General features: G+C 47.8%; 1 protein-coding gene across 1 annotated transcript; it reads right to left on the bottom strand.

Moving 5' to 3' along the window:
* Positions 1-2,333: 2,333 nt before the first annotated feature.
* On the bottom strand, positions 2,334-10,656 carry LOC103748078 (class II histocompatibility antigen, M beta 1 chain). Its single transcript, XM_008850646.3, has 6 exons — positions 10,372-10,656; positions 7,435-7,716; positions 5,173-5,457; positions 3,582-3,698; positions 3,377-3,412; positions 2,334-2,674 (listed from the first exon to the last, which is right to left on the bottom strand). Exons 1-6 carry the CDS (start codon positions 10,424-10,426, stop codon positions 2,664-2,666), a joined length of 786 nt encoding a protein of 261 aa, XP_008848868.1. The 5' UTR covers positions 10,427-10,656; the 3' UTR covers positions 2,334-2,663.
* Positions 10,657-12,345: the final 1,689 nt, after the last annotated feature.

The raw sequence follows: 12,345 nt of genomic DNA, 5'->3' as shown, positions 1-12,345 counted from the left end.
CGTAATCCTAGTACTCAGTACTTAGAGGCAGGAAGCTCTAGAATTTAAAGTCATTCCAGGCTACACAACAAGTTCAAGACCAGCCCAGGACGCATAAGATTCAAAAACGAAAAAAAATGATACTAAGTTATTCATTATTACCCTACTGCTAAACACAGCACTGGAGAGGCTAGTGGATAATATGGAAAAATAAAACTAACTGATAAGTTTAGGAATTAGAAGGAATGGAGAAAAACTCTCAGTATTTGAAAATAATATTATCTACTTAGAAAAGGAGAGAAGGGGTTGGAATAACAGACCATTAAAACCAGTAAGAGACTCTGGAGAAAACGTTCTAAGATCACGCTATACAAGTTGGCCAGTTTCTAGTATTTGTAAACCATATAACTGGTGAAGAGTATATCCTGAATATATAAGGAGTTTCTACAGCTCAATAACAGCAAGCAATTTAAAAGTGGCCAAATAATTTCACCAGACATAGTTCCAATGATGATGCACAAAATGCCAACAACATGGAAAGACGCCCAGTGTCACCGACCACTAGAGAAATACAAATCAACACCATACTGAGAAAACGCCTCACTCCCATTAGGATGTATGCTTCAAGAAAGAAAGAGGAGAGAGAGAGAGAGAGAGAGAGAGAGAAAGGGAGGGAAGGAAGGAAAGAAGGAAAGAAGGCAAGGAGGGAGGGGAGGAAGAGAGGAAGGGAGGGAGAGAGGGAGGGAGGGAGGAGGAAGGGAGGGAGGAGGGAGGGAGGAAGGGAGGGAAGGAAGGAAAGAAGGAGGGAAGGAGGGAGGGAGGAAGAGAGGAAGGAAGGAAGGAGAGGGAGGGAGGGAAGGAGAGAGGAAAGGAGGAAGGAAGGAAACTTGAACTTTGCAAATTAATTTCAGATCCTACCCTCACTGAGCACCTCCCCCACACACATCCCTCTGCTTCTTCCTGTCCAGCACCAGCCCTGCCCAGAGAAGAAACATTTGAATTAATGAGTACTTTCTGCTCCCATGGACTTCTTCCATAATCTTTTCCCTGAGGAGACGCCCTAATCACATACATCTTCTGAGAAGAATGGTGGGCAACTGCTTTGGACATCAAGTTTGTATGATGAGGAGACCCCTCACTCTTCTGGCCCCTTAAGCATAGAAGCAGGCTAGGGACAGGCGGCCCCATGACCACACCACCTACCTACCCTCACCTACCTTGGTGAGAGTTCATAGTCCATCTTCTGATCCCTTCTCCCAACTCAAGAATTCCTAGTCTTAAGAGTTCCTGTGCAGATGCCCACATACAAATATTTGTCCCAAACCCGTAACCCTCCCTCCACAATCCTGTTGGGTCAATTGACTTTCGAATTTATCTTTATTTCTTTTTCTTGCCAGCAGTTGACTTCAACACTAATTCCAAAAAAAGTTCCATAAACCAGCTTTCTAAGTCCAGTAGGTGTCTCCACTAGAAAATAAAATCACCAGTAGGTCCCCTCCCCTCTACAGGGTGCAGCCCAACCTGGATGTCCCTTGGGTTTTGAATGGAAAGGAATGAAGGGTGACCTTCTAAACAGATGGGCTGATCCACAGGAGGGTTTTCAGAATAATCTGCTGACTTCTAAATTGGGTAACACACACACCAGATAGAATTTGTTCTTTGGCCTCTGGTAAGTGACTTGAGTCCTCTGTCCTCCTTACTTCCATGGTGTATGACGGGGGAATCGAGCAGTCAGTTCCTAACGAGTCATTGTGAGGAAAGAACTCAACACAAGTGTAAAGTGCCTGGCCCAGTGTGGAGCCCCAGAGCTGTGTTTCCTTCCCTACTTACGCTATGGAAAACATAACCTAAATATTGAATATCTGATAACAACTAAGGCCACCCGTGTGGGCTCGCTCTATGCTGGGTGTGTTCTTGGCTCTTTACAGGTTTGAATTCATTTACTCTTCCTAAGGCCCCTTATGGGCTGACAAGATGGCTCAATGTGTAAAAGTATCTACAACCAAGACTGACAACCTGAGTTCCATTCCCAGGACCCACATGATAAGAGAGAACTTACTCCTGCAAATTGTCCTCTGACACACACACACACACACACACACACACACACACACACACACACAAAGAACGACCCCCCCATGAGATGTGTAAACTGTTAGACCTCTTCCTCTCCCTCACAAGGTAACTCCATCTCACTACAGCTTAATTTCTTATGAATTATAATTTCAAAAACTGCCTCCAGTTCTGTTATGTCTAGATGAAGTGGGAGGTGTCACCGGCTACATCACAGGAGCTCAACTTCAGATGCATTCTGCTGGGTCCCTTCCCCCAAGGACCCAGAAAAACACGTAGAAAACCAGTAATTCCACCAGTTTATTTTTTTAAGAGTAAGCATCAGTGACTTGCTCTGTAAAACGACAGGGCCTTCAGGGGGGCCTTGAACCCCTTTCTCATATTATGTTCACCCCAGAAGTATAGCCCTGGACAATTTCACTGCAGAATATCTCCAAAAATGAGTCACCTAAACTGCTTATATTTACATGAGGGGACAGGAACTGGAAAATTCAAAGAACTGGGTAGAGGAACTTTAAGAAAATAGGGGTATACAGAAGATGTTGGGGAGCATGGAGGCATCCTTAAGAGTTTGAATCTCCTCGTCACTGGAAGTTGTTGGGTTCTGCTCTCTAGTGTCGTCCTGAAGGAGAAAGAGAAAGTACATGATGTGATAATAACCCAAATAACCCATCACTGGCCTCCATAGCTGTCCTATAACAGAGATCTTCACATAGTGATATTGAAGACACCAGGGAATGTGGCCACGGGGCTGGAGAGACATCTCAGTGGTTAAGAGTACTTACTGCTCTTCCAGAGGACCTGAGTTCAGTTCCTAGCACCTACATAGTAGCTAACAGCCACCTGTAACTCCAGCTCCAGGGGGATCTGACACCTGCTGCTGGTTACTGCAGGCACTGCACTCACATGCACATACCCACACACAAACATATACACATAAATAAAAACAATAAAAATAAATCTTTGACCAGGCAGAGTGGTGAATGCCTTTAATGCCAGGACCTGGGAAGCAGAGGCAGGCAGATCTCTGTGAGTTCTGGGCCAGCCAGGGCTACATAGCGAAGCCCTGTCTCCAAAATAAAAAAAAACCCCGAACTACCAACAACTAGGGAACGCCTTCCTATCTTCAGCCCCCGTAGGTGTCCTGGTGGGTGGAATGGGAGGTTCAGCCTCCTTTCTTCCCCTTTTACTCCTCCCAGTCCTAACCACAGATGCCTTTGTTACATCTTCATGGTAGCTCACCCCTGTCATAAGCACCATCAACCAAACACAACACCCTACCCCTCTGAAGGACCAGTGACACACAGACCAACAGGGATGTTACCTTCTGGGTAACTGGATCCAGGGAGAGGGATGTAGCCTAGGAGAAAAAGATAATTAAAGATACTTTATTATGCAATTCTTTGTGGATGATGTAATCTTGCATTAGTCACAACAAATGGGGTGGGAATGAACATCAATCACAGACAGAAAGTCAGCAAAGACTGGGTGAAGAAACAGGGAAGGAATGGCTCAAGGGGGTCACTCACTGGAGTTCCGAGCCTTCCGCCACCTCCTCAAACCAATACAGAAGACGATGAAGCCCAGGCCTAGGGTGACTGCAGACACAGAAACCTTCACTGTCTGTACTGGGGACAACCCAGGTGCTGAAAAAAAAAGTGGGGGAATATTTTAGAACTGACCTCTAGAACTCAAACTCAGAGCAACTCAACTTATTACAACCTGCCCCTCAAAGGTCTTTATCCCAGCCCAAGGGTCTGGCCAGCAGCAACCCACTCCCAAGGAAACAGCTGTTCTTACTTCTACCATCCACTTCCACAGCAGTGTGGGGAAGCTACGTTCCCAGAGTTACCACCCCAGATTCGACTTCCTCTCTCATGCGGTCGGGACTCACAGCATTCTCTGTCCTTCCTCCACCCCCAGGGCACCTCCCCAGCATCCGGAGTTCCTCGCTTCCGTGGTGGTAATGTTCACCCCCACACGGCCCCCTATTAACACGCCTTTCCTCGGTTCCTAACCTCCTCGGTTCCTCCTGCGTCCCGTGTTATGAGTTATCACAACAGGTGTCTTCCACAACCATATTTCCCATGTCCCCCTTCATTATTGCCTCCGTCCCGCCCCCATCCCAGCTCCTGGAGCTAGTCCTACTCTGGATCACGTCCCACACTTGGATTCTTTCCCCAAGACCGAATGAGCACTCGTCCACCAATGAATCTCCTTGTGCACCCCGTAAAGGAGGTCTGTCCTGGAAAGCTCAAGGGGATGTGAGAGCTGCCTTCCGGGTAGTAGTGGGTGTTTCCCATCCCCCTTCCAGTCACCCACGAGAACGGGTATCAGACACAACCCTCCACAGGGGAGACCTGGCCAGATTGGGCTCCTGTTCCCCGGCCCTCCCTAGTCACCTTCCTCTTCCTGGTTTCTTCCCCGAAGATCTCTTTGCTCAGCTTCTCCCTTTACTTTTAACTACTCCCGGTCCTGGGGTCCAAACGGGGTCAGCTAGTTCATGTATTAGCCCCTAAACACGTCTAGCAGCCATGACTGTAGTACTGGGTTCTCCGTGAGAGCACAGCCCGAATTCAGCGCAGCCCCCACACCAAGAGCAAGCCCCTTTTTCTTCAAATTTTTTTTTTAGTCATTTTTGAGACAGGCTCTCCCTGTAGCCCCAGCTGTCCTGGAACTCACTTCGTAGACCAGGCCGGCCTTGAACTCAGAGATCCGCCTGCCTCTGCCTCCCCAGTGCTGGGATCCAAGGCGTGCGCCACCACGCCCAGCTTCATTATTTTTTCAACTCACATTGCTGACCCAATAACACAATAGCTAAATATGAAGAAACTAAAAGTGATTTCCAATGTTTTGTTCTGAAAATGCAGTCATCAACCTATCCTGTCTTTGGGGGGGGGAGTCGTGCTCCCCTCCCTCCCCCCAACAGACACAGACGCACCCAACAGCTGCAAAGCAGCTCTTCCCCCTTCCATCCCGCTACCTTATCTGCGTCACAAACCTGCCACAGGCTCCTCGATCCCCATCACCAGCATCTCCCTCTCCACCACATCCGTCCGGACCTTACTCCCCTGGGCTGTTCCTTTCCACCCACCACCGTCCCATCTCCACTGTACTCACTCCAGTTCTGACGGACGGGCTCCGGAGTCCCACTGTGCTGCACCACACAGGTGTAGATGTCCCCATAGGTGGGGGTCAAAGCCAGGTAGGAGACAGTCTGATATGTCCAGTCTCCATTGGGCTGGGCGGTCTTCTCAGTGCTGCTGTGGGGAGCGATGAGGTGTCCGTTCCTCATCCATGTGATGGTCACGTCCGCCGGATAGAAGCCCCATACATAGCAAGCAAGCATCACGGGCTCCCTTGTGTTAAAAGGAGTGGTTTGGGCTACTCGCACAGATGGTGGTCCTGATCAGGAGGAGAAAACATGATCAGAAAGGAAGGTGGGTGTCTAGCTTTTTCCTGCCCCTTTCAACTCTTCATCGATTTTTTAATTTTTATTTATTTTTTTAATGTGTATGAGTGTTTGCCTGCATGTATGTGAGTGCACCACACGCATGCCTGTGTCCACAGAAGAGGGAAGCTGTCAGGGTCCCTGGAACTGGAGTTACAGACGGTTGTTAGCCACCAGGTGGGTGTTGCAAATTAAACCCGTGTCCTCTGTAAGAGCAGCCAATGCTCTTAACCGCTGAGCCATCATACCAGCCGCTATCGTAAGTTTTGCCAACCACCACTTGACAAAGAAGTAGAACACAGTCCTGCTTCCCAGTTGGAAAATGCTGGGTCTGGGCTACAAGTTGTCTGGCTAGCCTCTGTGTTTATACACATACACTAACTTGAGCGCACACAGCACAAGGCCACGCAAGTCTGCAACCATGGGAAGATGGCTCAGTGGTTAAGAGCACTCGCTGCTCTTGCAGAGGACATGGGTTCAGTTTCTAGCACCCACTTGGCAGCCCAACCACTGTTAACTCCAATTCCATGGAATCCAGCACCATCTTCTGACCTCTGTGAGTATCAGGAACACATGTGGCAAAACACTCATACATATTTAAAATTAAAAAAAACTACTCTTTAAAGAAAAATTACAAGTGGGATTTGGAAAGACAGAAAAAATATTCTACGAATTTTGTTTATTGATAGAAAATTAATTTGCTAAATGAAGCTTTTCTCCTTGAATAGTTTAAAGAAAAAACCTAACTCTTCTTAAATTTGAAATTACATAGTTCAAGTTGATGAGACTTGTTTTTTCTTTCTTTTTTTTTTTTTGATTTTGGTTTGTTTGTCTGTTTGTTCAGATTTGTTTGTTTTGAGACAGGGTCTTCCTGCAACCCCAGCTCACCTATATAGACTAGGCTGGCCTCAGTCTTACAGAGACCTGCCTGCCTCTGCCTCCTGAGTGCTGAGATTAAAGGCGTGCACCACCACACCTGGCTGGTTGGTTGATTTTTGAGACGGGATCCCAAGTAGCCCAGGCTGGCCTCCACTTCACTGAGGATAACTTTGACTCCTGATCTCTTGCCTCTACCTCCCAGGTGCTGGGATTACAAGTGTGTGCACCACTGCGCCTGGTAATGAGATTATTAAAACAGCCATTTTTTACTAGTTTACTCTCTTGGGTGACTCTCCTGTTTGTTGCCACCTGAATACTTTAAATTAAATCTTAATTTAAAATACAAGAAATTATGTTAAAATACAGATTCCCTAGACTTCATCCCCAGTTTCTCCCTGTATCAAGTGGTACCCAGAGTCTTGCACTTTAATAAGCACCTTGACCTGGTAATTCTGAGAAGCGTGATTCAGAAACTTTCAGACACAGTGCTCTGCCCTATGGAGATCTTCAAGGTCGACTTTTACAAGCTTTAAATCATTCTCAGTGCAAAGGATTCAGAGAGAGTGAGAGCAAGAGCGAGAGCGAGAGCGAGAGAGAGAGAGAGAGAGAGAGAGGACATCAGACTACATCAGAATCCCTGGAAACATTTGCAAATATCCCCATCCCTGAGGCCCGCTCCAAACACAGAATATCAAAATTCAAGATAAAGAACGGGGAGCAAGGGAGGCTGGTGACCCAAGCTGTAATCCCAGAAAACTGAGAGTCTGAGGCAGGACGATGACAAGCACAAGGTCTGCCTGGGCTACAGAGTGAGTTCATGGCCAACTTGGGCAATTTAGTGAGACCCTGACTTCTGCTTATTATCTTAATGCCACATCTTCTGTATACCTGCTCCACCCTGTTCCTGTTGATGCTCAGCACCCTTCTGTATTCCAGGACCACACACTTTCTGCTTCCCTCCTACTCAGATGTCAACCCTCTTGACAGCTGAGGCATTTCCCTGCTGTCCTGACTGTGCTTCCCTAGAAGCCCTCTGCATCCTCTCTCCTTACGTGTTCTGTGGGTCAGTGACCCCCAGAAGGGCTGGGTGTGTGTGGCACAATCCTGGAGCCCATTCCTCAAACGCTGAAGCAGGTTGTCATTTTGGTTAAGGTTATCCGAAATTAATTTGGCCAACATATACAGTGTCCCAAATTCACAAGGGACTATTTGTCCTTCCTCTGGATCCCAGCAGGACAGCAGATCTTTGTTGAAGGAGACACAGTATGTGAAGTCCTTTGGAGTCCCATTGTCATCCAGCAGACAGGTGCTTTCTACATGAGCCACAAAGCCACCTGGAGGAGCCAGAAAAGGGAGGGAAGATCAGCATCTGCTTGTCAGTACAACACACTTAAAATACGGTCTCTGCCCTTAGGTCTGGCAGTTCCTAAAACCCTTGTAATTTCTTCAGTGATGAGGGTAGGAAAGTAGTTATGTTTTCTGTTCTAATATTTGGTCTTTAACTCAGGTCCTGACACAGAGCTCCAAATTACTTGGAATTGGGTGACCACACTGTGTTTGGTTCTAATGAGGTGACTCTTGGTGAAACCTTGGAATGGGGCTGGTTACTGGAAAGATCAAGTCATGGTTAGAATCCTGTCACATGTTTGTTTGCTTGCTTGCTTGTTTTGAGATAGGATCTTGCTATGTAGCCTTAGCTGGCATGGAACTCACTCTGTAGACCAGGCTGGCCTTGAACTCACAGAGATCTGCTAGGATTAAAGGTATGTACCACCATGCCCTGCTTAACAGAGAAGTTTATAGTTCTAGTTTCCTCTTATTTTAATTTCTTATATTTTTATTTTATGTGTATGAGTGTATTGCCTAAATGTGTGTAAGTGCACCTGTGCTGTATGATGCCTGAGGAGGTCAGAAGAGGGCATCGGACCCCTGGAACTGGAGTTGCAGACATTGCCAGTCACCATATAGGTTCTGGGAATCAAACACGGGTCTTCTGCAAGAGCAGCCAGTGCTCTTAACTGCTGAGCCTTCTCTCCAGCCTCCTCTTCTTTTTCAAAAATCTTCCATCATGCCTAGCAAGCCTGGAACTTTTATCTCCATCATCCATCCTCCAAGGAACAGTGAGGAGGGGACCTGGAGACTGAGTCAAAAATCAGCCATATCTATCTAATGAAGCCTAAAAGTCCCTAAGCTGTGGGATTCTGAGATCTTCTCAGTTGGTAAAACACATCCATGTGCAGGGTAGGGGGGCGGTGAAATGCCCCAAATCTGGGGAAGCAAAGGGCTCCCGCACCTGAGGCCTATCTGGACTTCATCCCACAAACTCCTTCATCTGTATCCTTCAAAAATAGCCCTTTTGGGGCTGAAGAAAGCTTAGCAATTAAAAGTACTAACAGCCCTTGCAGAGGACCAGGGCTTGGTTCCCAGCACCAGTATGGCATCTTAGAACTGCCTGTAACTCCAGTTCCAGGGAATGCAACACCCTCTTCTGGCCTCCATAGGCACTGCATGTACGTGGTACATATACACGGAGGCACATACATTAAAAATAAAAAAATTCTAATTATTTTTAAAATCCTTGCAATAAATGAGCCATAAACTATCTTCTATGACATCACTAGAAATTATCCAAGCCAAGGAGTTCTGTTCTGTAGCCAAGATAGGCAGATGCTGTGGGTAACCCTGGCATCTGCAACTTGCAATTGGTGTCTGATATGGGGCCAGTCTTGTGGGACTGAGCCTGTGTGATTTGCATTGACTTCAGTCGGCAGCATCAGTGAATTGGACTGTAGGGTTTCTAACCAGCATAGGAGCATTGCACCCATCTGGTCATGGAAGTGTTAAATATGGACACACAGGTAGAAGAAGTTGTAGTTTCCTGTCCCAAGCTTCTGTTACACTCCGGCAGAGTCTGGCAGAGACTTTCCCACCTCGGGCAGCATCTCCTGACCACCCTCACCTTCCAGGCGCTCAGAGGATCTCAGTGAGGGGAGAGAGAGAAGGGGAAATAGTAACAGAGAAGGTTTAGATCCAGTTTCCTCCTTTTCTTTTTCAATCTAGAAACTGATTTACTAATAAATTCAGTCATTCGAATTTCATCGCCAGTGGTGTTAAGTTGTAATGACATGCAAAGGACCTACTCTCTCAAGTTTTCTTGAGCAAATTAAATAAACAAAACAGAAAAGACTTTTTTTTAAAGCCAATTCCCTTTTCTACCAAAGGACAATAGAATCCGGTTGACTTTCATATTCATCAGAAGCATCCAGCTTTGGAACACAGGCAGAGGTTTACGAGCACAACACTGTGAACCGTCAACACCATTCCTCTTCATGTGAAGCTAAGTCCTGGGACAGGCACAACCTGAGATTACCTGAAAGTCCAAGCACGACACTTTACTGCAAATGCATGTCTTCAGGAAGGCAGAGGGTTGAGAGGGAGGTGAAGGGCTAATTGCCAATGTTGTGGTACACATGTATACTCCCAGGAACGGGGAGGCTGAGGCAGAAGGATTGCCATGAGTTTGAGGCCTTGGATATGTAGTATGATTCTGTCTCCGATGGAAGAAAGAAGAAGGAAGGAAGGGAGGGAGGGAAGGGAGGGAGGGAAGGGAGAGAGGGAAGGGAGGGAGGGAGGGACGGAGGGAGGGAAGGAGGGAACGAGAAGAGAAAGGGGAAGTGAAGGGGTAAAAAGAAAGAGTCAACCTTGCTCTGTGCTGGAAGAGTCTAGACTATTTCCTCCATACAAGTTCATGAAGCACTTGTCGCATGCCAGGCACCGCGCCAGGAACCAGAATGCAGCAGGACTCAGTCCCTGCCCGCATCCCAGCAAGTAACACACATTACACAAATAACTGCACAGACTGACCGCTATTAAAATTCCTGCCAAATACAGTGCCAAGGGCTACAGGACTATCGTGGTAGGAAAACAGCTCGTCTGTGGTGTAAAACAGGAGCAGCTAAAGAAAAGGTCCCAGGAAGGGACGTCCTTACCTGCTCCTGTGCAGCCCAGGCCGAGGCCCAGGAGCAGTGGCAGGAGTGTAGCCATGCTCTGGTCTGTGAAGGTGCAGGGAGTTCGGGCCCCCGGACCAGCTCTTGCAGGAGCCTCGGGTCCTCTCCTGCCCCAGCCTGAATAGCCGATCCCCACCCGCTGGGGGGAATGCGGTGTTAAGAAGGTCCCTTGATCCTCGCTGCAGGAGTGACACGGGGTTACTCAGCTTCTAAACCTACACCTACCAACTCAACCAAGTCGGGTGTCCTGCTGCAGGGCGAGTGGTCGGATTTGCTAGGTAGGCGGGGACTGATGCATAGACAAATCCCAGAGTGTCTCAACGCAGCATCATCAGTTGCTAGGTAAGCCTCATCCTGCCTTGGGCTTCAACGCGGAGTCTCTTTGGACTTTCTTTTTGTGTGAAGCAGCCGGTCTGTAGGTGATTTCCTGAGGTGTGCAGGGAATAACTACAGCATTCCCGGGATACAAGCCCGGCCTCCCCCCGCCCTCCGCCCCGTGCCCTTCCAAAGACCATGACTACACAACCGCCTCCGTCCCTGAAAGGGACGTCACCTAGGAAGACAGTGCATAAACCCGTGGGCTGCCCTGTCACTCCGGAGGTGGGAGGACACAGGTGGCAGAGGCAGGGCTGTGGGGAAGGAAGGGGAAGGAAGAAAGCACAGAGCGCGTGCACAGCTGTCTTGTGGCTTCTGCCTTAGAGGCCAGGGCTCTGGAAAATCCTTCCACCGGCTCCCCTGAAGCTTCTTAAACTTCGTTTCCTGTCCAGCTGTAAGAGCTCCTTCTGGAGACAGGAAACCCGAGCCTCCACCCTCAGCCACCTCTGGGGCAAACCCCAGGGCAGCCCTGAAGCTCTTGGCAAAAAACCTGGTCAAGGAGCCAGAGAGATGGCTCAGCGGTTAAAAGCACCCAGCACCCACATGGCGGCTATGAGCCGACCTTAACTCCAGTTCCAGGGGGATCCTCTTCTGACCTTCCTCTGTGGCACTGCACAACTCGGTGCACTCACATACATGCAGGCAATACACATAAAATAAAAATAAATAAATAAAATATATTTTTTTAAACCTGGTCAAGTTCACCTGTCTCCTCCAAACTCTTGGCTCTCTTGAATGTTTCCTCTATGGCCCTTCTCCCAGGGGCAGGTCCCTGAATTAGAACAATGAGATGGGGCGCCCCTACTATTCTCCTGGAAAAGACAGCTTTTATTTAATACATTTTGCGTGCACATGTGCATGCGTGTTCATGTGTGTTTGCAGATATGCATATACATATGTGCAAATGCTTATGGAGGTCAGAGGACAACCACGGGTGTGATCTTCGGGAGCCTTCCCTTTTGGTGGGTCTGTGTTATTGTTTATTTGAGACAGGGCCTTTCACTAACCTGAATTCACCAAGTAGGCTAGGCTGGCCAGTGAGACCCAGAGATCCACTGTCTCTGCCTCACCAAAACTGGGATTACTACCACTCATAACCACACCCAGCTTTTTTGTATGTTTGAATTTTTAGATTTTATTTATTTTTATGTGTATGAGTGTTTTACTTGCATGTATATAAGTGTACCCAGGTCATGGAATACAGTTGTTAACCACCCTGTGGGTGCTCGGAACTGAACCCAGGTCCTCTGCAAGAGTGGCCAGTGCTCTTAGCCACTGAGCCATCCCTCCAGCCCTGCTTGTTTGTTTATACGTAGGTTCTGGGACCAAATTCAGGTCCTTGTGTTTGTGCAGCAAGTGCCTTATCAACTGAGCCATCCCATCGCCCCAGCCATCCCATCGCCCCAGCCCTTAAAGTACTTTTGTTTCCAGTGCTGGAGATTGAACCAGGGCCTTACATATGCGAGGCAAGTTACATCCCAGCCCTGAGAAGACAGATTTCAAATGGCAACTGACCCTTCCATCTGACTGGGGACTACACAACTGATGAGTTTTTCCATCATACACATAAAACCTTGAGTC

The sequence above is a fragment of the Nannospalax galili genome, unplaced genomic scaffold, assembly GCF_000622305.1.
Source record: "Nannospalax galili isolate Female #2095 unplaced genomic scaffold, S.galili_v1.0 scaffold3450, whole genome shotgun sequence".
Lineage (NCBI taxonomy): Eukaryota > Metazoa > Chordata > Mammalia > Rodentia > Spalacidae > Nannospalax > Nannospalax galili.
The sequence above is the reverse complement of the archived record's forward strand: the minus strand, read 5'-3'. Positions and strand labels throughout refer to the sequence as shown.